At 31.1% G+C, this 26552-nt stretch overlaps 1 protein-coding gene across 2 annotated transcripts in view; it reads left to right on the top strand.

Annotated features, from left to right (window-relative positions):
* Positions 1-26552, top strand: part of LOC121129488 (lachesin) — a 250939-nt gene that overhangs the window by 144693 nt on the left and 79694 nt on the right. For both annotated transcript variants that reach the window (XM_040725213.2, XM_071893404.1), the window contains one exon: positions 11670-11880. In XM_040725213.2, the coding sequence (XP_040581147.2) occupies positions 11670-11880 (211 nt within the window). The remainder of the gene's footprint in view (positions 1-11669; positions 11881-26552) is intronic.

The raw sequence follows: 26552 nt of genomic DNA on the forward strand, positions 1-26552 counted from the left end.
AGACTTCCACACTATATTATAGTATTTTTAATTTCTGGAACATTTAATTGCATAACTTATCTATATTTTCAAAAATGAAAAAAAGATTTTTTGACGATATTATTCTCAAAAAAACTATTAATTACTCTTTTTTTTCAAAATTAGTGCAAAATATTTTTTTGCAATTTCCTTCCAGAATTTTGATTTGGCAATTTTTCGACACATATAAAAAAGATCTCTCTCCTAGAATTCTTTTTTCATGCATATATTTTAATATGTTATTTGTAGTTGATGACATTTTTTAAATTTTTTTCAATTCATAATAATATCATTTTTATATACATTTCATATGCATTTTCAATATATAGTGAGTGCCCTGTCCACAATGGCTTTTTGTCCTAAAAATCTTCTCAATAGAGATTTAGATAATTTCATTAGCCCTACAGCTTGGAGGCTTTAAAAAAATGAACCCCAACTTTTTGATGTATGAACACTATTATTTGTCATACTTAGCTTACAAGGACCTGACAGTACTGAGCTCTATTGTGCATTTCCCCCAATAGCCAATTAATGAATGAATAAATAAAATGCACTTATGTATTGTAAATAAATGGAAAAATACCTATATATCTAGGTATATAAAAGTAGATCATTAGTCTTTCATTTTTATGGTGCATTAACTCTCAACAGGAGTACTGTCAGTTATTAAAAGAGAACAAAGTTTAAATAAAGAAATTTTACATCGTTTTATAAACTACAATTTTTTTATGAAAGTAGATTTATTTGTTTGTGGTGTAGGTTCAATCAGAACTTATTACGGACAAAGTTTTATTTTTATAGTTTTTTTCTTTTCTTTTTCAAAGGTAAAGGTATTAAATAGTTTGTATATTTATTCATAGTAGCCAATTTCATTCTGACATACATATATGTAAATACCTGTAAAATTTGTTTAGTCTTTATTTTTAAAGTCATTATAAGCTTCTTATTTATATTGTGCAGGGATGTAAATCAAGACCTTTTTTAATGAGCTATAACACCTGAAATTTTAATTTTTTTAGATTTTTATGCGTACAAAAGTTGTTCATCCATGGATGGTGAAAAAATATTTCGATGTATCCGCCGTTGGGGACGGTGACCCTGTAGAGGTAGGTCTGGAAGGAGGAGCAGGCCGTGTTACTTTGGCCCAGTACTTCTCGAAGCTTTTCTTGACTTCATCCGAACTGTTGTGGGGCCTCGAACAAACAGGCCTCTCTAACTCCTCTTAAAAGATATAGTCCATAAGGTTCAAATTGGGAGAGTTAGAGGGTCAAGTCCTCTGGCACCAAAAGTCGACGTTTTCCTCCTTGAGCAAATACAGGGTCTTCTTGGCTTTGTGAGCGGGGGCTGATTCCTGCTGGAAGGTGAACCTGTTGCCTCCATCATTGGCCTTGATCCACAAGATCACTTTTTCCTTCAGCACCTTTCAGCACTTGTCTGCGTCGACCCTCTCTTTTTGGTTGAAGAAGATCGGCGGCATCACTGTCTCATTGGACCCAATGACTCCCAATGTCATGCCTGAGACAGGAAACCTTGTATTGTAGACCATGAGGCCTTGTCTTTTTTGTCAGCTAAGAAGCAGTCGTTTTGGCTGTTGTATATCATGTTTACAATCAACTTCTTTTCATCAATTAAGAAGGTTACTGGACGACGCTTATCCTTGAGGAAGGTTCAATAATTTGTGATGTTTCTGTTCGAGTGCATGTAGGAGGTCAACTTCATGTCGGTCTTTACCACCCTCTGGTTTGTCTACGTGCTGACACTGTATTTTGTTTGCGAGCACGGTCATCGGTGTCACCAGGTTCCCCTTCTTCCCTTGTAGGACTTCCATTCATACTGGCCGGTTATCTTCCAATTGTGGTAGATCCAGTAGACCATCGACCTGGGGTATGAAAGTGTTTTGGCAATTTTGGGAGGCTTGTGTCCCCCATGAATCATTTCAACAACAGCTGACCTATTCCCTTGCTCCATGTTTGTTTGTTTACCTATTTGAACAAAACATTTGGTGCTAAACCTTAACACCCCATTCTATATTTTTTGTTAAAAAATTATTTAAAATTAAAATTTTCTAAGTTATATCGATTTAGAAAATGTTCCAATTTACTTTTACATCCATGTAAGTAACATATTTAGCAGTGATGGGATGATTAATTAGAATCGAGAATCGAATATATGTTCTAGAATTAAAATCGACATCAGGAAATTAAAGTTTAACGTGTGATTCCGATACTAAAATATTTATCACTTTTCTAAGCTATGAAAAACAAATTAATAAATCCTTTCAGATATCCAAAACCACCAAGTGAATTTGGTATTTGAGTCTTATAATTTTATAAATATTGTATTAGAATAATTTGTCATAAAAAATGCTCAAAAACATAGAAGAAACAAATTGAAAAGAAACTCAACGTGAACAAAAGTGTTCTAAACAATGCAGTTGGTCCAAATATTGTTATATTATGGGAATATTTTTTGTAAAGTGATGTAAGAAGGCTCACCCATGCAAAATTTGCTCTCAGAAAGTTTGATGTTGGATTACACATCCTGGGAAAATTTGCCTTGGAAAAAACTTGCCTTTTGAGCAATTTCCTTCCATTTATTTTATTTTATCAATTGTAATTCTTAGAAATTTATAGCCAGAGGTCTCTGCAGGGTGTAAGATGGAGGGGCTTTAAGAATTAAAATTAAATTAAGAACTTTTTTTTTACTACTTTTTACTTTTTTCTACAAAATAATATTTTTTGCAAATAACTATCGATTTTTGAAATTTTTCTTCAAAATATTGTAATACATATTTTTTTTATTTCACCAATTTTTAGTTCATTAGAGAAAGGGTTAAAGGACCCTAAATGTTGTCTTTGCTTGAACACCTACTGGCAATAAACCCAGTTCTATGATAAAAGCTGTCACAGCTTGGTCAAACTCATCTTATACTTAATGCACATTATACGATATTCGTTTATATTGAATTATTATTTTAATTCATAACTGTCAATTTATTTGATTTTTATCCTTTGTTTTGATGTTACTATCAAAAATCCTATTATATGCATATTTATGGTACTCATATATGTGAGTTGTTTTTGGATCGGTTAATACCTTTAAAGGCTTTAGGATTACCAATTTTTCTTTGAGAATCACTCTTAATAATAGTAATCGAATATGAAAAGGGGAAATTTATTTACTGAAGAATATGGATATACCTATATATTACAACATGTCTTGAGGGATTTGTATGACTGAAATGATATACATATGTAATACAATGTATTGGATAGAAAAGAATAGGAAAAGGATAAAAGTTCTTCACACACCCTCAAGAGTTTTTTTAGACTCTAAGGTTTTAGATTAACGTTTGTTTTTTGTTTTGTTTTTTGTTTACATACACAGCGAGTTTTACATGAAAATTACAATACTCATGTCAACTGCTTGAGGTTAAAAACTTGAAACTGCGCCAGAACCTTCAAAAATTTTATATGTATTTAGCAAAATGAAATGCTTCTTTTGCAACAACTTCAATTCTTACAATACTTTGATTATCCGAATACAATCTAAATTTCAATGAAATGGCACAAAATTATCAAATCCTTAATGATCAAACTGCTTGCAATTAAATTGTATTATATTCATATTCTTAATGATCAAATTGCTTGAAATGAATTGTTTCATAATCAAATCACACAAAATCATTCACATATTAATTTAAATGGCCACTCTTTTGGAAATGTAATACATTTCCTGGGCATTTTACGATATGCCCGACTGTCCATATTTCCCGTAACATATGTATATAATAATAAGATTATTAATACACCATAGGCTACCGTTAGATGCCATATGTGTTGTTGTTTTTTTGTATTTTTTTTTCCAAATTTTGTCCTTTACCTTTTTGAAGTTGAGGTTGAAAGTGGAGAAAAAGGGATCACGTGAATACAAATAAAGATCTATTGTTCTACCTCCAAATAATTTTCCATATGTATAAAATTACGCCAAAAATCAGCATGATAATCCTGAAAATATACAGAATGTTTATGAGAAGAGCAGCCTAGCTGTCATGCCGTTTCATTTGAGCAGTTTTTACAGGAAGGAATAAGAAAATAAACATTTATATCGACAGGAATCACAACCATGACGATCTGCAATTCTATTCGGAGTCCAACCAGAAGTTACGTTTATAACTCCATGCAGATGAAACCCCTCTTTCTTGAGCATATACACTAGTGTTCAATATATACTTGAATATTATCTCCTCTAAATCTTTAGACTAAGTATCTAAGCCGAGACTACGAGGGTCTTTTGAAAAGTCCATGCGAAATTAGAGAGATGGGACTACTGGCAAATATCGAGGTTATGTTTAGTTATCAATATCTCTTGGATGAACACATATCAACTTTTAGCCAGACTGTTCTATTTCTTTTGGGTTGGCATTCGTTTGAATCGAGGAAGTGGAGTGATTTACAAAAAATGGACATAAAAGAATTTCGTGTGTTGATTAAACATTACTTTAAAAATGGGAAAACGCCTTGGGATACAACAAAGAAGCTTAATATAAATCATGGGGACCCTGCACTTTCTATTAAAAATAGTCTATAAGGGGTTTCCAAATTTTCGGGTTGGCCATATGTGCACAAGCGACGCTGAACGTTCTGGACGCACTGTTGTTGTTAATACTCCAGAAATCATTGATATGATCCATGATATAGAGATGATGGATGGCAAGAGAGTGAAGAGGCATGAGATTGCTAGTGCTGTGGTAACTCTGACTGAAACTCTATTTCCATTGCTGAGGTGTGAGCTGATGCATTGTTGTGATGGAAAATGATTTTTTGTGGATCAATCGTTAGTGTTTTTTTTTTTTTTTTTTTTGTTTTTTTTTTTGGTTTTCAAACGGTCCGAGAACAATAAATAAGAAAAATATGCTCTTGTAATAGTTTGACAATTCTCCGCATTGTTGATGAGGATTGTTCTTTGCAAATCCAAAAAACAGTTGCTATCATCTTTACGGCCGATTTTTCGATTCAAACAAATGCCAAACAGAAAGAAATATACTGATCTGCTGAAAGCTGGTGTGTTTTCTTACAAGAGATACTACTAACTAAACATAACCTCAATACACGCCAGAAGTGCCATCTCTCGGACTTTGTATGGACTTTTCTAATGACCATGGTATGTGATCAATATTTGTCTACGTCCCTACTTTCTGGTCTGCTAGGGGGTCAAGCTTACGCGAACATTATTATCCAAATCTATGAATTCACTTTTTCAACTGCATTAGCTAAATAAACTCTTTAAAGAGAAGATAAAAATGGCTACATCATGAGGTAATAGAAATAACAGAAAATGATGGAGTGACCTAATCAGGTGCATCATTAGAGCGATGCCTTGAGTGCTTTAAGGTACTATTATGACAATGAATTAACTATAGCTAGCCGGCTCATCTTGTTAATATCTTATATAGCTTTGTTCTCATCAAATATTAAAGAGTAATGATACCAACTCTACATAGATTATCAATAACTCTGTTCAGGTTAAAAACTATAAAAAAAAATAATACAAAAGGAAAGGCAGAGTATTTACAACTCCAGCAAATTATATATACTGAGCATTAGAAATAAAAAATGTACTTTCTACCCATGTTACTATAAAATGACGTGGCTGGCCTATGAAGTTGTGAATATATTTTAGTCGTGTATTGAATATTGATAAGAAATGTATTCAACAAAATATCTGTGGGGGATAAATACATTTAATCCTTATTTCTTTTTATAATATTAAAATTTAAAATATATTTCCAACTTTATATCCCGGTTTTTTTCCATTGCAAAGACTTAATTATACAGTAGGACAGCTTTTTTTCAACTTTTTTGAATTTCGATCAAGGCTAGTTAGGAAAAGTTGGATGCCGAACGCGGTAACCTAAGCAAAATTTTATTTTCCCACGATGTCATCTTTAGGTAGCACATCTATTTCAAAGTTTAAAAGGAAACAAAAGTTAATTACTTTTGTCAATAAAGATTCAAAGCGGCAATAATCCTTATTTTACAATTATTTATCATGATAGAAACTATTCGAAGCTATAAAAAAATTAACTATTTCTTTTTTTTTTTTTCGAAAGCTACACTATGGATCAAAAATAGAGAGTAACATAAGGAAAAATTGATCTTTCCTTTCTAAAAATGTAAAAAAAAAATGACGTGAACTATACGTACATCATAAAATGTTCCTAACTTTTTTTCTCGTCTTTTGCTCAATCAGACAATTTTATAAAAACACTTTTTTAAACCTTCTTATAGATTAGACAAAAATCTATCAAAACTATTTTATGAAAAATAACTAAAAATGTACTCTGATTATCTTAACTCACTTAGTAAGTAGTGTTGGTCTTGTTCATAATTTGATGGAGATGTGTGACCTAAAGATAACCTCTTAGGACAATACAATTGTTGCATAGATCATTTTCATACCATACAACAACTTTTCTGCACTCAAATTGTTCCACTCTATTATACAGGACTTTTGAAGAAAAATGTATGGTTAAATAAAAAATATTTTGCCCTCACTAACTAAATTTTATCTTAAATGTAAACACAGCAATTTGTGTTTCTATGCGTTATAATTTTTATTGGTGAAAAGGTGTAAGCATTGACAATCAAGATCTTCATTATTGAGAAGAAAAAAAAAACAAAGAACTAACTCATTTTCCTTTAAAAATGAGAATAAATGTCTTACTACATATAAATGAACACAACACTTCGGTACCTTTGTTGTACCTTGCATTTTTTCCTCAAAAAAGGTTGTCCAAAATCAGGTGGTAATTTTCAATTATCCCCACTTATGGATTTTTTATTAAATAATGAATTGCTGGGAATTGTTCCCAGATTAACAACAGATTATTACAGTTTAATTAATCATCAAAACACAAATCGTGGGAAAAAATCAAGGTTTTTAACATTAGATTAGGTAAAAGTTTGTTTTATTAACCAGTTTTTATAGAAATCCTTCTTTACGACGTCACAACAGAGCAACATTTAATCATAAATTATTTATATCAAAGAAACTTTGAGCATAATTATCCCTTTTCAAATAGGTACAATAACAATTTTAAAAATACACCTTTCTAGTTGTAGAAAATAAAACTTATTCGTCCAAAAAAAATTGCAAAGAAAAATCGATTTATTTATTACGGACTTATATTAAGTAGTCATAACATAATTATGAACTAGCATACTAAATAAAAATTCTTGGAATTTTTATAAAGGGATACTATGTTTAAAGGGTACCAGTAAGTCAGAGGAGTTAAGGGGTATTGGTAATTCACCATTTTAACCTATTTCAGTTAGGGGTGTAATAGCTGCAAATAACAAAATTCAGGTCCATCCATTTTGAAAATAAAAATTTATTCAGTAGCGTGAGCAAAATGTATGAGACAACCAGTAATAAATTTGACACATGAGAACGAAGAGGAACTAACTTTTTGAATAATTATAATTTCAAGTTATTTACAAATAATTAAAATCATAATTATGATTGATGTATTTATCATGTCTTTTTGTCAAGCCCTAATTAATAAAAAGTTTAAACATTGTATTATTTCTCAATGTAATGCCTTTATACATAATATAAATATGGAAGCAGGAATCGTTTATTAAGATGATTTGGGAAATTTTGGTATCGGTACATCTCTAATTTCAATAGTTGATGGTAAACAGACAGAAATTGTATGTAATTTGGACTTGGGTAAATATGAAAAACTCCACTAAAAAAATACTGGAATAAATAGGAAATCTTACTTTTCATGGAAACTGTTGATCCCCTTTGTTAGTGAATATCCTTTTTATATCGCAGTTTGTGAACTGGGTAAAATAGATAACCCCAAGAATGAAACGTTTTTAATTTCAGAATAAACAATTGAACGATTATAATAATTATATTATACAAATTTGGTACTATTTTTTTATTATACCATCCATTTTGCAATCTTAAATATCATTTACAATACTCAAAATACTTGATTAAATGTAAAACATCGACATATGAGACATCGAGAAAAAGTATTTCCTTATTTTTAATAATATTAACAATATAGGATTGTTATTTCAATTAGGTATCATTTGTCAATCTTACTGTAAAGACATTAAATTTTTAATTTTGATAAAAAATTATATGACTTATTCATTTCTTTACTTGAATTTTTGCAGATCAAAATATTAGCCATAGTTTTTAATAAGGTTGTGCGTATGACAAAATATGTATATAAAATAATAGCTAGAATATTATATTTTTGTAAATACTGTTTGCAATGCAGACAATTTAACTGACTAAATCTCGATTAAAAAATACTAAATATACGAATAAATCCTACACAAGACATTCAAATAAAGAATTGCATATAATCAGCTATAATGTTTCAGGGCGTAATGAAAAGTATTGGCGACAAAATGTATAATCAAAAAAATAAAAACCATTTCTATAAATTTTGGGGTCAATAATATACCCAAATTGCTAACAGAGCGAAAAAAAATTCAGTCACATATTTACAGGAGTAATTTAACCCAATAAATGAAAAGAAAATATTTTACGACTTATATGTACCCAGTGGTACTTTAAAATCTGAACACTTTGAATTTTAAATTTCAACAAGATATAATTTATAAATTAATAATAGATTTTCAACAAAATTAATACTATAGGTAGATGTGTGTCTGAGCTCTCTTAATTATTAATGTATCCGCCCTTTACATCAATGAAAGCTTCTAAGCGGAAGGCTTCGTATTCGCTCCAGATGTAGTCATCTTTCATGGCGTCCCAGTGCCGACTGGCAGTGGCTTCGAGACCCACAGTGTTCGGATGACGAATACTGCATTACTTTTTCTTTGCATGGACCCAAAAGGTGTAGTCGAGGGGGTTGGAATCAGAGTTTTAGGGGGCAAAGGTGTCAAAAAAGAATTCAAAAGTACTCAAAAGACTCATTCAAAAGGTTCTTGGAACAGAGGACATGTGTACCTTTCATTGCTGGTGTCAAATTTGACCTCTCCTCCCTCGTAAAGCTCCTTTCACCTACTTTTTTATAGTTCTCTAGCCAGTTTGGTGTGAAATCCTGAAATCTTTTGCATGGGCCGTCATGGACTTGAGAGGATTGGCCTGGGCTGCTTTTTTTAATCCCTCCATGTACAATTTGGCCTTTTTGACAGAGCTTTTTTCCTATCAAACATTTTGGACTTACTGACGGGATAGACGGTGGTCCTGGAGACGACCAACTGCTTTCAATGAACCACCCGGTAGGAATGGGCAAAAATTAATTTTATAATGGCTGAAAAAAAGAAAAATAAAGTAAATAATAGTTATGTTTGTAAACTCTTGATTAATCTTTTTCATAGTTTATAAATCACTCATTAGTAAAAAAAAAAATTGGAACTGATTTAATACGTTTTGAAAATTAATCATGCATGAATCAAACATTTGCCAATATATTTATGAATTTAATATAAAAGATGATATCCATAAACAGTTATCAAAATAGATACAAAAGGAAAAATCTAATTTCAATATTAGTTTCTTAATTCTTTTTTTGATTTTATATAAAAAGGAAAATCGACAAATTATTACTATTTTTATCTATTAAATCAGTATATGAAAAGCAGAATATATCTTCTTTTTTATTATTATTCATTTACTTTAACCAATAAGAACTCCTGTACTCATGTAAATAGTTTCAATTACTTTATTCTTATACAAGCAGGGAAACAATGTATCCCAAAACCAAACTTTTTAATTGTCTTGGGAGCCTCTAGTACTCGCAATAATTCCATTTCCACGTGAAAATAAAAAGGAATAAAAAGTTTGTTAAACATAAATTAGTTTTATATATCTTTTTGTATTAATACATATGTTATATTGCTCTGTGCTTCTCCATCTGCTACTTTGTAGTATGTATGTACTAATACGAGTACATCTATCTATCTATCTATATATATATATATTAGTGACAGGTTTCGATCTGAAAATCCCAGACCGGTCTGAGACTGCTATGTTTTTAGTGGACCAAATTTACTTTAAACAAGTTCGGTTTGAGCGGCCTTAGAAAAAAATTCACTTTCTCACTTACACAAAAATATAAAGTTTTTTCTCTAGTCAGCTGTCAGAAAATGAGTCACAGTTTAGGATTAAGTGCACTCATAACCCTAAAAAAAGATACAATAATACATTTAGGGTGCGCAAGCTATCTATAGCATCGCTTTGGTGGGCTCTCTTAGACAAACACAAAGAATTAGCTGCCTTCCTCTTCTTTTTTTTTGTTAGATAGCTTGTTCAAGCTTGCACTGGTGGGAAAAAATGGAAATAATTGACGAATTGAACGTCAACCCTTCTTAAATTCTACGCCAAGAGTAAAAACTGATCCCTACTTGGGCATGCTAGATACCAATGTAAATCCCTGGATTGACATCGTTGTCAATGGGAGGCTTAACATGTAGTAGCAGGGCTCGGCTTTCTCTCATATCTCCAAAAAAATTCAAATTGATCCAAGATAATTTTGATGACTTCAACTTGCTGGACTTTTTTAATTTAAACTCGCCAGATCTGAATCAGATGTATATTTTTTTTGGGGTGCGATTGAACTACAAACCAACGGAATACCATGTAACACCAAAAACGAACTTATGAGTCAGATCAACCAGAAATTCTAGGATTTGCTAAGGGACCAAGTGTGGCAAAGGCTTGGTCGCGCTTTTGGCCTCGTATAAAAACTGTGATTAATGCATGAGGTGATTATATTGAAAAAATATATCATAAACCTTCAATTTTTCAGAATTTGGTTTTATTTTTTTGTTCTGATAACTGGTTGGAGAGAACAACAAGCCCTGCTTTCTCTAAATCACAATTGTTTCTTTCTTACCAAAGTCTTGGACAAATCTAAAGTGCAAGTAGTAAAAAGTACGATTAGCTACATTAGAATAAGCTCTTGTTAAGCCTGGAAAACTGCTCAACAATTACTTAATAATAACTTTATAGTTGGTAGAATTGCCTAACTACCATTTTTTATCATTTTTCAGCCTAAAAATGGAAATATATTGAGCTTAAAATCAATAAAAACACTATTTAATCATAAAAGCACATTTAAATAAGTTTTATTAATTCACTTTTTCATTTGGGGATTGTTTTAGTGTTAAAAAAACTGACTTTTAACGCTAACAGTCCAAAACTATTATTTTCTCCGATATTTTAGAATTCCGATAAATTAAAGAAAAACTGAGATCACTCTTCGATTCTCCACTCAAAGATAAATTCATTTTTTGGCTTGAATTCATTTGTATAAAACGAGTGTTCCCCTGTGTTATTTATCAATTTTGAAAGATAAACTCAACATCATCACCTCATATAGAATACAGTGCACTAGGGAAAGTTAAAACACATTTTACTGAATTATTTGGAGATACTTTAACTTAAACAAAACAATGGTTTACGCAACAGGAATACATCTATTTACAAATAGTCAAACAAGTTAAAAACAATTGTAGTAAAAGAGATGATGATTAAATTAACCCTTGAAACATTTTACGTATTCTTCAAACTATAAACGGAAAACATTTGTAATACCTTGTCATTTAAGTATTATTTAACTTTCCTCAATCAAATCTATTTATATTTATTTTAAGGTTTCTTGGATCCGACATCGAGATATTCACTTGCTTACAGTTGGATTATACACATACACATTAGAGAATCGTTTTTCTGCCTATCATCTTCCTTATACAAACTATTGGCAGTTGAGAATAAAGGACTTGACGCATAAAGATGAGGGTAAATACGAATGTCAAGTTTCTACAACCCCTCCTATCGGACATCAAATCATGCTCAAAGTTGTTGGTAAGTGGATTATATAAATATTTGTATAAACATTCTAAATGGGATAAGAATAAAAATTATCAGATTTATTCCTATTGTGCAAAGAATTTCATTTGACCATTTTGTTGTATTATCAGGGGCTTCTGCAAAATTATATATATATCTTCTTTTTTTGGGGGGGAGGAGGGGGCTAGAGCCTTCAGACACCCCTGATTAAGAGGAATGATGATAATCGTCATTATTTTGGACGTGTTAAAAAAAAACCAAAGTAAACATGAGAACCCTGAGAATTTGATGGATTTTTTGAAGAGGAGCAACTTCTCTGTCATGATGTTTAATTTGATCAGCTGCAAGCAGTTATGACAAAGGGGGAGATGGAAGTCAAAAAGAATAAAGACAAGAATTACTCAGATGTTTATCCTTAATTGCAATTATAACTTTGCAACAAATAGTTATTTTCTGTCTTATATGAGCACACGCAAATTTCCAGTCTGATTTCATATATATCAATGACAGCTTGTATGTAATAATAAGGGATGTTCACTCCTCCAACATTATATAATATGGGTAGTAGTTAAGGAAAAGAATGCACATTCTTCAGGTTGCCAAATCCAAGAACCTGAAATAGGCAACAGATTATCATCGCTGATTGTGAGTGTTTACTCAGTTACCTAAACCCATGTTTGGTTGTGGATCGATGTAGCTTAGTTAACAAGGCAGTCAGGAGAAATTATTATGTTGAGCTCAACGCACGTAGGTTTGATTTACGGTCGCTCATGTAGAAGAAAATATACATTATGTATGTATATGAACTTTGAAGGAGGAATTATGATACTATTATCTTTACTTATACAGGGCCAACTGTTATTATTTACTCATCTCAATTCTGTCAATTTTGAGAGATTAAGAGTAAAATTTTTAAAATTTATATATAAACATTCTTGTAGAGCATATAAATAGCTGTCAAGTGCTAAAAAAACAATGTACCAGTCACCACGATGAGTGCAAACTGCATGGGAGACATTGTAAATCCTATTCTTCGAGGCCCAGTCTGCTCCCGGATGGCTTTCTGGGTCAAAATACTCATATTGTCTGTGACTGGGACTGTGTAGTCATAGTGGTGACTAGGACAATTTTTTCTTTATTAATCTACCGCTATTTACGTGTTCTATACGATTGTGTATTGGTAAATTTTAAAAAGATTACTCTGAATCTCTCAAAATTGACACAATAGAGATTAGTAAATAATAACGGTACTTAATCAATGTAACTCTATTTTACCAATTAACTGAACATTTAACAAGAAAATCTGATTTAAACAGATATTAAAATTGTGGAGTATGTACCAGTTCTGTAATAAAGTGCAATGGGCGTAAAACTGTCATACTAAAAAGTGATGTAGATTATAGAGTAATCTTGTATACATGTTTACTCGTTGTTTGAAAAATCAACTATGGGCAAGAACCTAAGAAAATTAGAGTAAATAATGTTTTCAAGAATTAATAAATGTAACGTTCAAGCTGTTAAATGATTAGATTTTAATGCATTTATTACAGATTCAGATAAAAAAAGATTTATATTTTATAGATTAGAAATATTCTCTCTCACAAACCTTTTGAGAACCTCCTATGGCTATTAAACATATTTTCTGCGAAGTATAATTAAACAAAATAACGAAGACTACCTGGAAAATTGCAATACAATCAGTAAACAAAACAGTAAAAAATACAAAATAATCAAATGATATAAATTACAGCAATAACAATGAAAAGCTTTTTACCCCTCCAAATCAGTTTTTATTCAATTTATTGAATAGAAATTGATCAAACTTATTCTTTTTGTAGTACAATAGTTTTGATATTTATATATGTGGTGCATCAACATAAAAACAACCTTAAACATAAATCAAACACCGAAGAAACCTACAACTTAACGTTTGTGTCATATATAACAAGTATTTGAGCCAATTATACGAATTGAATTGATAAGCTAAGATACCTAAGCATTTTGCTATAGTTAAACCTTTATATATGTATACTTTGGATATTAGTCATCTTTATAACTATTCATCCCTAAGTCTATACAGGATTGACATTTTATTATTTTCAAAACGGAATAATATTAGTACAAAATCACGCAGGAGGACAATAAAAAATATAATCTCTGAACAGAGCAAGCTGAGACGAATAGAAAGAGCAAAAAATATTTTAAATTTTCTCAAGGCTACAAAAATTTGCACAAAGTTTCGCACTTTTCTTATGAAAAAATTTCACCGTTGATGCCACTGTGAATAAGTAGAGCAGCCGCTAAATCATAACCAAACATCCAGACAATGCCTCAGTTTCAGTGAAATATGTGTTAAGGACAAAAAATCCAGTCGGAACCATAGTCTTGGGTGTTGTAGCCAGCACAGGTCCTTTTTTGTGGTGAGGATGGAGCGAATCAATGCATATGCTTATATCTAACTATTGAATAAAAAAGTGCAACCTTGGTCTGGATAAAAGTTCGGGAATAAATTTGCTTTGACTCAAGATGGACCTCCGTGTCATGCGCCCTTCTATTCAGATACCATCCCATTTAACTACTATATTTAGACGTACCAGGAGGAGAGGCTGTGGGCTTCTCCTCACAGGAGTGCTCAGTTTCTAGATGTTTCTTCCATCAAGAAGGAGTGGATCAAGCTTACAAGCACACTAGTGCTTTCCTTATTCCTTTACAAAATTCATTTTTACGTAAAAAAAAGAAAGAAAGGAGTGGACCAAGCTCGAGTCTGACTACATAGTCAAGGTATGTAAGGGATTTAGGCCTCGTATTGAGGCAATTATTAGAGTGAGGGTTCGTATATTGAAAAAAAAGATGTGACAATCACTATTTTCAGATAATTTTGTTAAATAAATGTCCTCACTTAAAATCTTGATTAAATTATCATAATAAGATCAACCCTACATTTAAGCAAAGCAAAGACCACGTGATCTATATTTGCCCAAATACAGCAACCTTGATTAATTAAATCTTTTAATCGAATTAATAAGGTGAGTTCTGCAAAGGGAAAAAACAGTTGAGTCCGGTACGTGAGAAAATGATAAAGTGACGTCATTTAAGAGCATTATCTTCTGTGAAAAAATATGTTATGTTTCACCACTTGGCTTACAGTTTTATTCCTCCTTAGTTAGAAAATTATTACGTATTACAGAGCAAGGAACCCTATAAGTTATTAATTGTATAGTCTTACCTCCACACAAACATGAACATTATAATTTGATGGTAGCTGTCGATTATTCTGATTTGTTCCCTAATCATGGTTGTAATCGTTGATTGGATGAATAATCATCAGCAATTATTCAATAATAATTTCATTGTTGTGAAGAATTGATCAATTACAAATGGATTTTACTCCTTTATTCCTGTTTATTTTTGAAGGAGAAGTTTTGTGATACTATTGAGATTACGACGGGAGTTATATCTGTCGTATAATATGTCATCTTTCAAAGTTACCAACATATACAAGATGTGATGTGTATTTAAAAACCAACACAATTTTTTTAAAAAGATTTTCTTCAAAACTAATCATCCGATTTCAACCAAACTAATGTGGATAAAAGCTTTATAATAAAAATATTATTATTGCATATCCTTTGGTGTCAATATAGGCTCAACTGCACCCAAAATAAAGAAGTCTATGAGTTTGAGATCCGGTGAGCTTGGATACCAAATATTGGGCCCAAATCTGTCCAACAGGTCTACGTGTGGCATGGAACAAAGTCTTTATCATACCTACAGACTTTTTTAATTCCTTCTTGACCCTCAAGAATAGGACTTGTCCAGGTTTAAGAAATTTGCAATCCCAAAAATAACAAATAATATACAACCTGCGCTTTCACATGCCCTAAAAATGAGTGATTAAAAAAACGACTGCACCCTGGAATTTTTTTGTACAGTTGCGGGGATCTCGTCAATTTCCACTTTTATAAATATTATACTCATTCATATACCCATAAAGGAAGGTCATCATTTAATCAAACAATTAATAATTTTATTACTTTCAACATAATCAGTGTAAGTTACATTTGCCAATAAATAAACAAAATTATTTATTTACATTTATAAAATGTCAAGGAACTTCTATAATTCATATAAAATATCTACTCCAACATAGATTGTTTGCAGCTTTAATTAAATAAACAAAAAGGAAGCCATTTAACTTGTTGTTAAAGTAATTTAAGAAATTTTCTGTTTACAATTTATAATTATACTTATCTTTCTATTAAATGTCTAAGGTATATTCTAATTTTCACTACGATGAAAGATATTGAATCTTTTTATGAAAAAATTGATTACATTACTTAAATAAAAAACTTTTTTATTTAAATTTGTCAAGACATACGTATATATTCCCATGTATATATGCTTAATGTAAAAATTGGAATTGATTAATGATTCAAAGATATAGTTAGATTTCATATCATGAAATAATATGATTTTTTTTATTATGACGTATATGTTTGATCAGAGTATTAATAACTTAGTGCATGTATTTACAGTATACACATATCCATTTAGAGCCCATGTTCCCAAAAAAGATAACATGTATTAGTAATGACATACTTTTCACAGGAACTATTTCATGAAGTGAGAAATAATTTTATTTATTTTTTTCCAAAATTGTTACATGACTGTAAGATAATTGAATTATTCGACAGCCTCCATACTCCTTCTGAAGCCTTTATGATATAGTTATTCAGCATTGCATTCCATGGTGACATGATGGATGCCTCCATCTTGCTGTTGAGTTGTGTAACTTGTTGTAGGCAACTCCTTCAATTTGACCCTAAATGGTTGTAGTCCAATGGCTTCAGGTTGAGGAGCTGTGAGGCCACATATCCTTGGACCAAAAGAAGGTCATATTTTTGGAGAATCAATCATGGCTTCCTTTTTTTTTTTTTTGGGGGGATCATCCTGTTGGAAACGTATGGGGCATCTAAAAACACATCATCAATCCAGAGCTTTACATGGGCCTCTAAGAGATTAACCTCAATAAAGACCTAGATTCGGGTCCTGAACCGTGCAAAGGCCCTAGAAACTAAAACCTGATCTAAATTCTTGCATTTCATCACGATGGAGTTCATCAGTGACTTCTTGGTGGTGTGATAATCTCTGTTGACATTTTACTCTAGGTAGCTTTTAACAAAACAATCCTTGGGATTCAGGTTGTAGGAGTTTAGAAGCCAAATATCCTTGGACAGCCATTCATAGCAATTCTCGAGGAGCCAATCCTGAGTCATTTTGAAGATGTTTGATTTGTCCCCAGCCTCAAAATTACTAATATTCACATCGTTGCTAAGTAAAATTTCAAAACAGCGCACCTGCGTTCTGCTTCTAAAAATATAATAGGCTTTTTGTTTTTGACTTTATGCTATTGTTTTGGCTACTAAGTGAAATATAGTTATGTATGTTTCATCACAAAAAAACATTGTACTATTTTAAAGATTAATTACTATTTTACTAAATTTAAAAATCTGGAAATATGAAGAACTTTATTTGTTGTTTTAACCAGTAAATGAGTTTTTGACATATTCTAATTACCAGTATTTAAGGCATGGGTTTACATATAAATAATTGGTATTTGTTGAAAACTTAATTGGATAAAGCTTTAATTTATCTAATAAGCTATTTAAAATGAGTGTGTTTAATCATATGTATAAAAATGATAAACATTTTGTAATTCTGGTCAGGCGTAGTTTTTGCTGACAAACTTTTAAATAGGTGGATTTTTTTTAATGAAATCTTTTTTTAGTCTGGCATTAGAAAGTGGATAATTTACGATGTTTGTAAGTAAAACTCAATTGAAAGTTTTCTCAAGTACTCATTACATAAATAATATAAAAGAATATAGGATTTATTTTACTGGTATGTAGTATAAGCTCTTCCCTACAGACTAATCCATATAAAAATATATTTCCATTTCGTAAGATAAAAATAATTTAAGTTTATCCAAAGTAAACTCGGAGAACAACTACATATTATCCTCTGAATTAAGGGTAGTCATCCAATGAATATCTCTAGTAACTTACTACCATATATTTTATATAAAAAGTATAAATAAGATATTTCTTGAGTTATAAACTAGCAATGGGACGATTTAAAAAAAAATCCCGATGCCTATTTTGAAGCGATTCTAATAAAAATTCCCGATGGCGACTCATTAATATTTTAAATGATAGATCAAAAAGTATAATTTTGCTATCAGGGGAGTCCACAGGATTACATATATACCCCCACCCCCATTAATTTGTGTTTGGTTCGTGAAAAAAATTTAAAAAATTAAATTTTTTGAAAAAGAAATTTCAAATATTAAATAATTTTTTGGAAAATAAATTGCACAAAATAAATTTCAAATATTAAATAATTTTTTGGAAAATAAATAGCACAAAATAAATTTCAAATATTAAATAATTTTTTGGAAAATAAATTGCACAAAATAAATTTCAAATATTAAATAATTATGGAAAAAAAATTAACAAAATTAAATATCAAATATTAAATTTTCTAGTAAAAATCAAAAATTCTTTAATTTGGGGGAGGTTATTTTTTATTTTCATAACTTAAAAAAATAATAAATAGTTAAATACCCATAACAAATAAGAATCGGAATTGCAAATTAAACATTATTTTCCCGATCCATTGACATCATTTGTCCCATGTAATGGGTGGAAAGCCTTATTATTAAACATCTTTTAGAATAGTGTATTTAGATATGCTGATGGCTATAACTGAGGGATGGATAGAAAAGCCATTAAGCACAGCTTGTATTTCTTTATTCAAACTGTTCAAACTGTGAACGCCATATGGTGTCATTTGATTTTATTTATTTATGATTAAAAATCTGTCTTCATAAGAATTACTTTATTTATTTTTCGAACAGTATTTCTGTAGACAGATGTTATTCAAATATCAATCCTCCCTCCGGACTATTTATGATTTTTGTAATGTGTTACCATACCCTTTTATCATAGGAAAACCATATATGTTTGCATCTTATATTGGTAGTTTAAATATATACTTTTTATATACAAGTACAGGGTAGTCCAGATAAAAAAATATATATTTAAATTCTTAAAACAAACGAATAAGATGAGGTAGAGCCATAATATTTTTTTATTCGAAAACTATATTAAGTCAGATTAAATTATTTATAATTAAATCTGCATGTATCTGGATAAGATCGATCACAAAACGCTGGAAGCATTGCAGGCCAGGATGACCTCCTGTGGATCCAGCATTACCATTGAACGGTAATGGACTTCATCAGGGCCTCCACAGACAAATTATCATATCCACATAATAGACACTTTGTATAGATCGAAATAAAATAGGTTCAAGTTCAGGCTGTTTGCAGGCCAAAAAATTACATGCTACACTTTTTTGGCCTTGGTTGCCGATGTACTTTCGTGTTGTAGGGTGTAATTTCTATTTTGAGCTACTCTATCTATCGTGGGATTTGAATTAAAAGTACAAAACCAGGTAGTCCTGCACGAGGTTGTGCAGATCTACCAAAGTTTCTGAGGTAAACAAAAGGAGCAGATTTCATTATAAATAATTCAATTTTATTCAATTTAATTTTCAAATAATAATAAAATTATGCTTCTACCAAATCAAGTTGGTTGTTAATAAGCCTTTAAAGATTTTCCCAATTTATATGGAACACCCTGTACGCTAAAAACAATGAAACTCAACTAAGCAAAATGTTTTAACGCATTTAAAATTAGAGCACATCCTTGGCCTGAATTCCAACCTGGGTTTTAAACCCCTTTTGCATCAACGGGACACTGCTGTCCCGTATTTTCATTCATTCGTCCTTGCATTCTTTTTCACTATATTTAATATATTTTGAAATTATTAGAAAGAATAATAGTAGATCTTTAAAAGTTAAAAAAACTTTTTATCATAGGACTTTATATTTGTCCTATATAAGCCTTTAAAATATGTCATTTTTTTTTGAAATTCTATAATATAACAAACTACCTATCACATGCTTTTCATGTATGGATAATTTAATTTTTTTATTGATTGTGTAATACCAGTATAGTGTAAGGAGTAATTGCTGAAAATTTTGCTATGTTTGGATAAAAAATGCAAGTTTTATGGAAGTTTAAAATGGTTGGGACACTGGTGTCTCTCTGTGTTTGAAAGGTATTTTTTTCCCTTTTATTATCTTTTAAAATTTGTTCTTGTCATTTTTGAGTATTTATATTAAAGTACTCTTTATTACTAAACTGATAAGCAAGTAATACATGTACATACAAATATTTTTATAAATACTTTATTATTGAATGTAGAGTTGTTCATAAATGAAAAAAAATGAAAAAAAGAATAAGATATTTTAACCTATTGAGCAGCACTATTAATAAAAAAACATATATAACATTTTGTAGACGAAGTCGACATTGCTGATGAAGAAGACACTGACAATTCATTATATGATTCTAATACTTAAAACATAGCTTATGAAGTGGTTACCACAGAAACGAATGGATAAGATGCTTCATTGATTCGTGAATCCAACATTTACGTCGTTAGTATGATACTTTGAAATTTTCACTTTGATCATTAGAGTGATGAAACATATAAATTAAGACCACAACTAGTCTATCCGAACGGAAGGTTCACAAATTTTTTGTCGTACAAAAATTAAGCTCTACAACAAAGACATGCGGGAGTAAATCTCATAGATCAAAGAACTGCTTCATACCACTAAGATTCAGTTATCAACACAATTTTATCTAAGAATCTTCTTCAATCTTCTAGATATAATATGGTAAATCGTTTATAACATAAAATATCCAAATAAATTATCGCTTCTTGACTTCAAAGTTATAATTGACAAGAGTCTGATTAAATTTTATGAAGGGCGTAAGAGGGCAACTCAAATGTCTAGACCAACAAAAAGTAAAAATATATCTGTTATAATGGACACTCATAGTGGATATTTACCGGAGTTTGAACAAAAAAAGAAAAATATGTGCTTACGGTGCAAGCAAAAATGGCTTATAATCTTGTTTTATACTTGGTAAGCGATAGAAATTGCTTCGTTATGTTTCAAATGTACAGCAGTTATTATTAATATTAATTTTAATCAATTTTTCATAGTATAATTATTACTTGATTGAATTATAAATAAACAATATATCAAATAACGATGAAATGTTAAGAATTCAACTCCATAGCGTAACTTTAGTATTTTGTTTACACATAATAACAAATTACTGTTGGCACCTGGAGGGACACCAATGGCTCATCAATTTCTAAATGGAATTAAGTGGGACAACATACATATATATTAACAATAAACAGCTATATCCCCCCTGTTAAAAACACCAATCAAAATATCAAACCAAAATCATTAGACATGTTTTTGTTTGTTTTTTCATTTTAAAATTTTTAGCGGGTTTAATCAATAATTCAATATCTTTTTCCGCAATTTTTAAAATCCTGAATTTATTTACACTGTATTATGTTTTTTCTAATTTAGTTAAATTTATGAAGAATAAGCATTAAAATTTAGAATATTACTTAACGGCGATGTATATCACTCCCTTTTTGCACTTTTGAAAAAAAAGTCTTAATTTTTTTAGTTCTTGTAAGAATCTTGCATAGGTAAGAAACATATATAAGTCTACTAGCAAATGGATAGCCGGCATGCTCGTGCTAAGACGACAGTGTGAAATCACACTGAAAACGGCCACCAATGTTCATTCTTCTTTATGCCATTCAGTGTAGGTGAGTATTATATTAGTTATAATCCCCCCCCCGAATAATCAGCTTCTCCGTCATAGCCCGACAAGGTTCAAAAGATGCACCCATTTAAAGTTTCAGCTTCCTATGTTTAACAGTGTGGGCACCCATTAAGGAAGGAAACACACACAAACTGTTTTGTATAAATAGTTTTATGATTGTTAGAAAATTGATTCTCTTTACTATGTAGTCATTGGCATAATTTAAATTGATATATTTTTTTTGCTTAATATCTTTCAACTTTATAAATCCATTTGTGTTTTGGATTTCTTTATTGCCTTATTGTATTTTTCAGCATGTTAAAAAAGTAAAATTACATTCACAGGTATTTTTTTTTTATCCAAAATAATTATATATTTCTTTCTTCATACAATTATGGTTCATATTATTAAAAATTAATTAATTCCTTTCTAAAATAACCAATACAAAGTATGAGGAATGACTAATCAAAAGTTTGTGATTAATTAATAATTATTTGATTAAGAAGTAAATTAAAAGATTCATTTACCAATTGGTACGTTAGTTAGTTAGTTGTTAATCCATATAAGTATGTTGTATGTAACATCGAGCCTATATACTGTGCTCCATCCTGTATATCATACATAAAATAATAATCTAGTCATGTTAATGATATCTCGTAGGCATTTTGTGTGTAGTATCGAGTGTATGTAGTATAAAGTGTAATCCCGATTTTAAAACGTTAAAATGAAGTAAAGAAATATCAAAGAATATCTAGGTATTGAGTAACTACGTATGAGAGTGCTCGAATAATCTTTTTCATTATTAAGACAAATTGTGTCTGTTAGTTGACACCTAATAACTAATGTGCGAAGTTGCTTAAATGGTAATACTAAACTGCATAGTGTAGTACCAATTTAATTCACGCACAATTTTGAGAAATATTATTTTAGCTTGTTTTTGTGTTGACGGGTCACTTAAGTAAACTAAAGTTCTTTTTATTTTCTATATTAGACATTCATACATATATTTATTAATATATTCCTCTATTTCGAAAAACGAACTCAAGTAGCATTATTTAGTTAACTACATACGTACATAATGTAATGTTTAATAATAGAAATGAATATTTTGTACATAGATATCTAGCAATGTATGCAAGGCAAAGAAAGGAGCAAGACATCTACTCAAAATCGATACATGAATAATATAAGATATAAAATTTAAAGATGATGCACAAAAAAAAAAAAAAATTAGCAATAGAAGAAGAAAATGCAAAAAAAAAAATTAGCAAACACAAATAGAAACTTTTGGAAGGAAAAGAAATACATCTAAAACATGAAAATGAGGAATTACTTTATTTTTTGATGTAACATTATTACATATTATACATGCATAAATGTTTGCAATGAAGAGCTTATATAATACACATAATTTGTGGAAACCGTCTATAATGTTTACTTAATTGTTTTATACCTCAAGCTGTACAAGCTACACTATACTTAAATGGCACGGAGATCTTGTCTTTGATTCTACATCAGCAGTGCATATTGTTGATACATAATGACTGCAAAGGATATTTTTTCAAGGTTTAAGAAAAACCTAGGAATTCATAAATGGTAGGTAATATAATTACTGTTCATGACCTGAATCCCCCCCCAACACAAACTCCCTGCTTTTAACAATGATGGAAAATGTCGGTTTCTTCTTCAAACATCTGCAGGACATAATTTCCATCTAGGGACCTGGCACTTAAAGAGGAGGATTTCTCCTTCATCTGTTAATGTAACGAACAAGATATGTCGATTCTATTTGTTGAATCTTTTTTAACAATATTTTGCATGTTTGAGTCAATTCCCTTTTGGTTTCCATTTTACTTTAATTTTTGTATCTTAATGTGAAGAGGGAAACGCAATTAACTGAAATGCAATATTTTTGATTGGCTTACCAACAAACAAAAGACAAAAAAGCTGTGAAAATATTACTATTAATTTCGCTTTTTTGAGGTCCAAAGCTATTGTTGGTAATAAATTGGAATTGGAGAACCAATTTTTAGAAAAAACTGAAAAGTAATAGTTTTGTCTTTTGCAGCAAGATATGGTTTGTTTTCTTTAAAAATGCCAAGGAGGGTTGGTGGTTCCATGTACCATGCTTTTGACATTGTCAAATACAAACTATCAGATTCAACTTGATATACATCTGACTTGTTTAAAAACAATTGTCCAGAGGTATGGAGATATGGAGTTATAGTAGAAACTTGAAATTTACAAAGATGACAATTTTTACAAAATTGTTTTATAGTTATAATTAAATTCAAATTACAAAAAAAAAATATGTAATAACAAACTAATTCAAAGGATGCCTACTATATATATTTATTCATTTTTGCTACCATCTGCTTTAAAAATGACGGTAATCCTCTTTTGGAAAAGAGATGCAAGTATCTGTAATTCATTCTAATCCAGCCCCTATTTATTGCTCCCTTATGGGCACTACACTCCCATGTCACTTCTTACATGCATTGAGCTCAACATTCCGTCAGAATAAATAATCAAGGGGTTCACTTCTGGGCTGTGAGGTAGTTACTTTGTTTTCTTCTATAAATTGATTTTGTTGCCCAAGAATGATTGGGTAATTTTGGGTGAATGGACAGCCTTGTTTCCGCTCAAATGACATTTTTTTTTATTAATGAAAAACAAAGTTTATAATTCATAGAGACAATTAATAGACGGAACTCTTAAATTCAGTCGCTTAAATAACACATTAAAAACGTTTTCCAATCAATTATAGTATATCTGAGGCTTGGAGATTGAGCCAAAAATGAGGGATGTTTATGCTTTTTTTTCATTTTTGAGCAGAAAAAAAAATCACTTCAGCAAAAAATTAAAATCAATTGATTATTGATTATTGTTTGTCTAAATGGGTCCAAATAATCCAGAACTTCATTTTCAAAAAAATACCCCCATACTAACAGCAAAAACAGATTTCTGAAAGGTAGTTTATTATCGATCAGTAAAATTTTAAAAATAAAGTCACTATTACCATTATTTATAGATGGGTATCCGTTTTTACAGGGGGTATTTGTACTATAAATTTGTCAATAAATTACCCTTTTTCTATGATATCTTATATACGTACAAGTAATGACTGAATAATAAAAAAACTCAAAAAACTCAGGTAAAAATGCTTACAATTACTTCACATGGATTTATAAATTACTTATTTCTTGGGCTCTCACTCATTAGTAACTTGGGTGTATAACTGCATTATTCTGTACTTCTGAATGTTTTTTGTAATTGAGCTTGTAATCACTCTCAATTATTAAAATAAGCAATTTTATAATTCAATTACTGTGCCAAGTTGGATTGAGAAAAATATAGAAAATTCTTCCATGATAGTTTATGATGACTATTACAGAAACAAAATCGATTACATACTTGTGTTGCTCGGCTTACCGGTACTATAGCAGTGCCAGAGTCGTGATGCATTTAACCCTTTAAGTAACCTAGATGTAAAAAATGAAGAAATGATATACATTTTTCATGTAAATTTCAATTGTAACTTATATATGTACAGACCGTGAGAGTTTAAGACTTCATATTTTTAGACTTGGATTTCTTCTTAGTATTCATTAGTATTACTAAACCCTTTTTCTGTATCCTATCAAACTAAAAACATTACATATTGAAGCATTTGTATATTATATATAATACACAATTTCATAGATTTATATGATATGTACAGGGTTTGTGGACAACATCTGCCGCTTCAAAAAAAACAAAAACCACAAGCTTATTTTATAATATTTATTGATAAAATAAAAACAAATATCTTTATTAGGATATATAGCAGCTATCTATTCAATGTAGCCCCCGTCTGCGGTCCAACCCGCTCAATGCGGTTACAAAACCGAGAACAGGCATTTTGGATCTGTACTGCTTCTATCTCACTGAATTTCTCCTTGATGCAGGGGATGAGAGACTGCTTGGTGTTATGGGAAGAGCGTGTGGTCATATTCTCCACGTAGGGCCGGACAAAGTAGTCCAACGGGTTCAAATCTGGTGATGAGTGAGGCCAAGAGGAGAAGGGTATTAACGCAAAAGCATTGCTTTTCAGCCATTCTTGTGTCCGCTTAGCTGTGTAGGCCGTAGCCGAGTCCTGCTGCCACATCCACGGCCTGTCGCTGACAACAGACTTGATCCACAGCCACACAACGTCCTCCAGTGCCTGCAGGTAGATGTCTGTGTTCACCCTGAGGCCTGCCTCGAAGATGCGGCATGACATGACCCTCAATTGACACAACCTCAAAGACCATGACAGTGCCCGGAAACTTGGTCTTCATGACCCTGGGGACGTCTCTGTTGTTCACGACAATCCAGCGATGGTTCTGGGAGTTGTGGGTTTGATCGTGAACAAAATTATTCTCATCAGAGAAGAACCAGAGCATGTTTGGCGACTTTGGATTCTTCAAGATGTTCAGCAGCCTGTAGCTTTTGAGCAGCCGCAACCCTTAAGTCTTTTCAGTCAGAAGTTGGGCTGTCTGACGCCTGTAGGACTTGCACCTTAAGTCCTCCTTCACGCAAGCCCTCACGGTCCACTCAGCCACGCCCAGGTCCCACCAGCTCTTCTCCTCCGATGATGTCCCTGACCATCCAGGTGCTCTTCTCCCCTTCTCTACCTGTCAACAACGTCCATCGGGTCCGATGACTCCTCCAGCTGCTTCCTGAGACTTCTGACCGTTCTAACTGGCATTGACAGAAGGCCAGAAATGTCAGCATTGCTTAATTTCATGTGATCATTCAGCATAATCTGAATAGCAGCGCACCTACGATCACTCTTATTGAACATAATGACTCTTCTTGGGCACTTAAAATGGTGCTATTGCTACAAGTGGTGAATACTAGCTGAAGCCTAGGACCTGGGAAAAATTTTAAAACCAAAAA

Source organism: Lepeophtheirus salmonis, chromosome 14 (genome assembly GCF_016086655.4).
Source record: "Lepeophtheirus salmonis chromosome 14, UVic_Lsal_1.4, whole genome shotgun sequence".
Taxonomy (NCBI): Eukaryota; Metazoa; Arthropoda; class Copepoda; order Siphonostomatoida; family Caligidae; genus Lepeophtheirus; species Lepeophtheirus salmonis.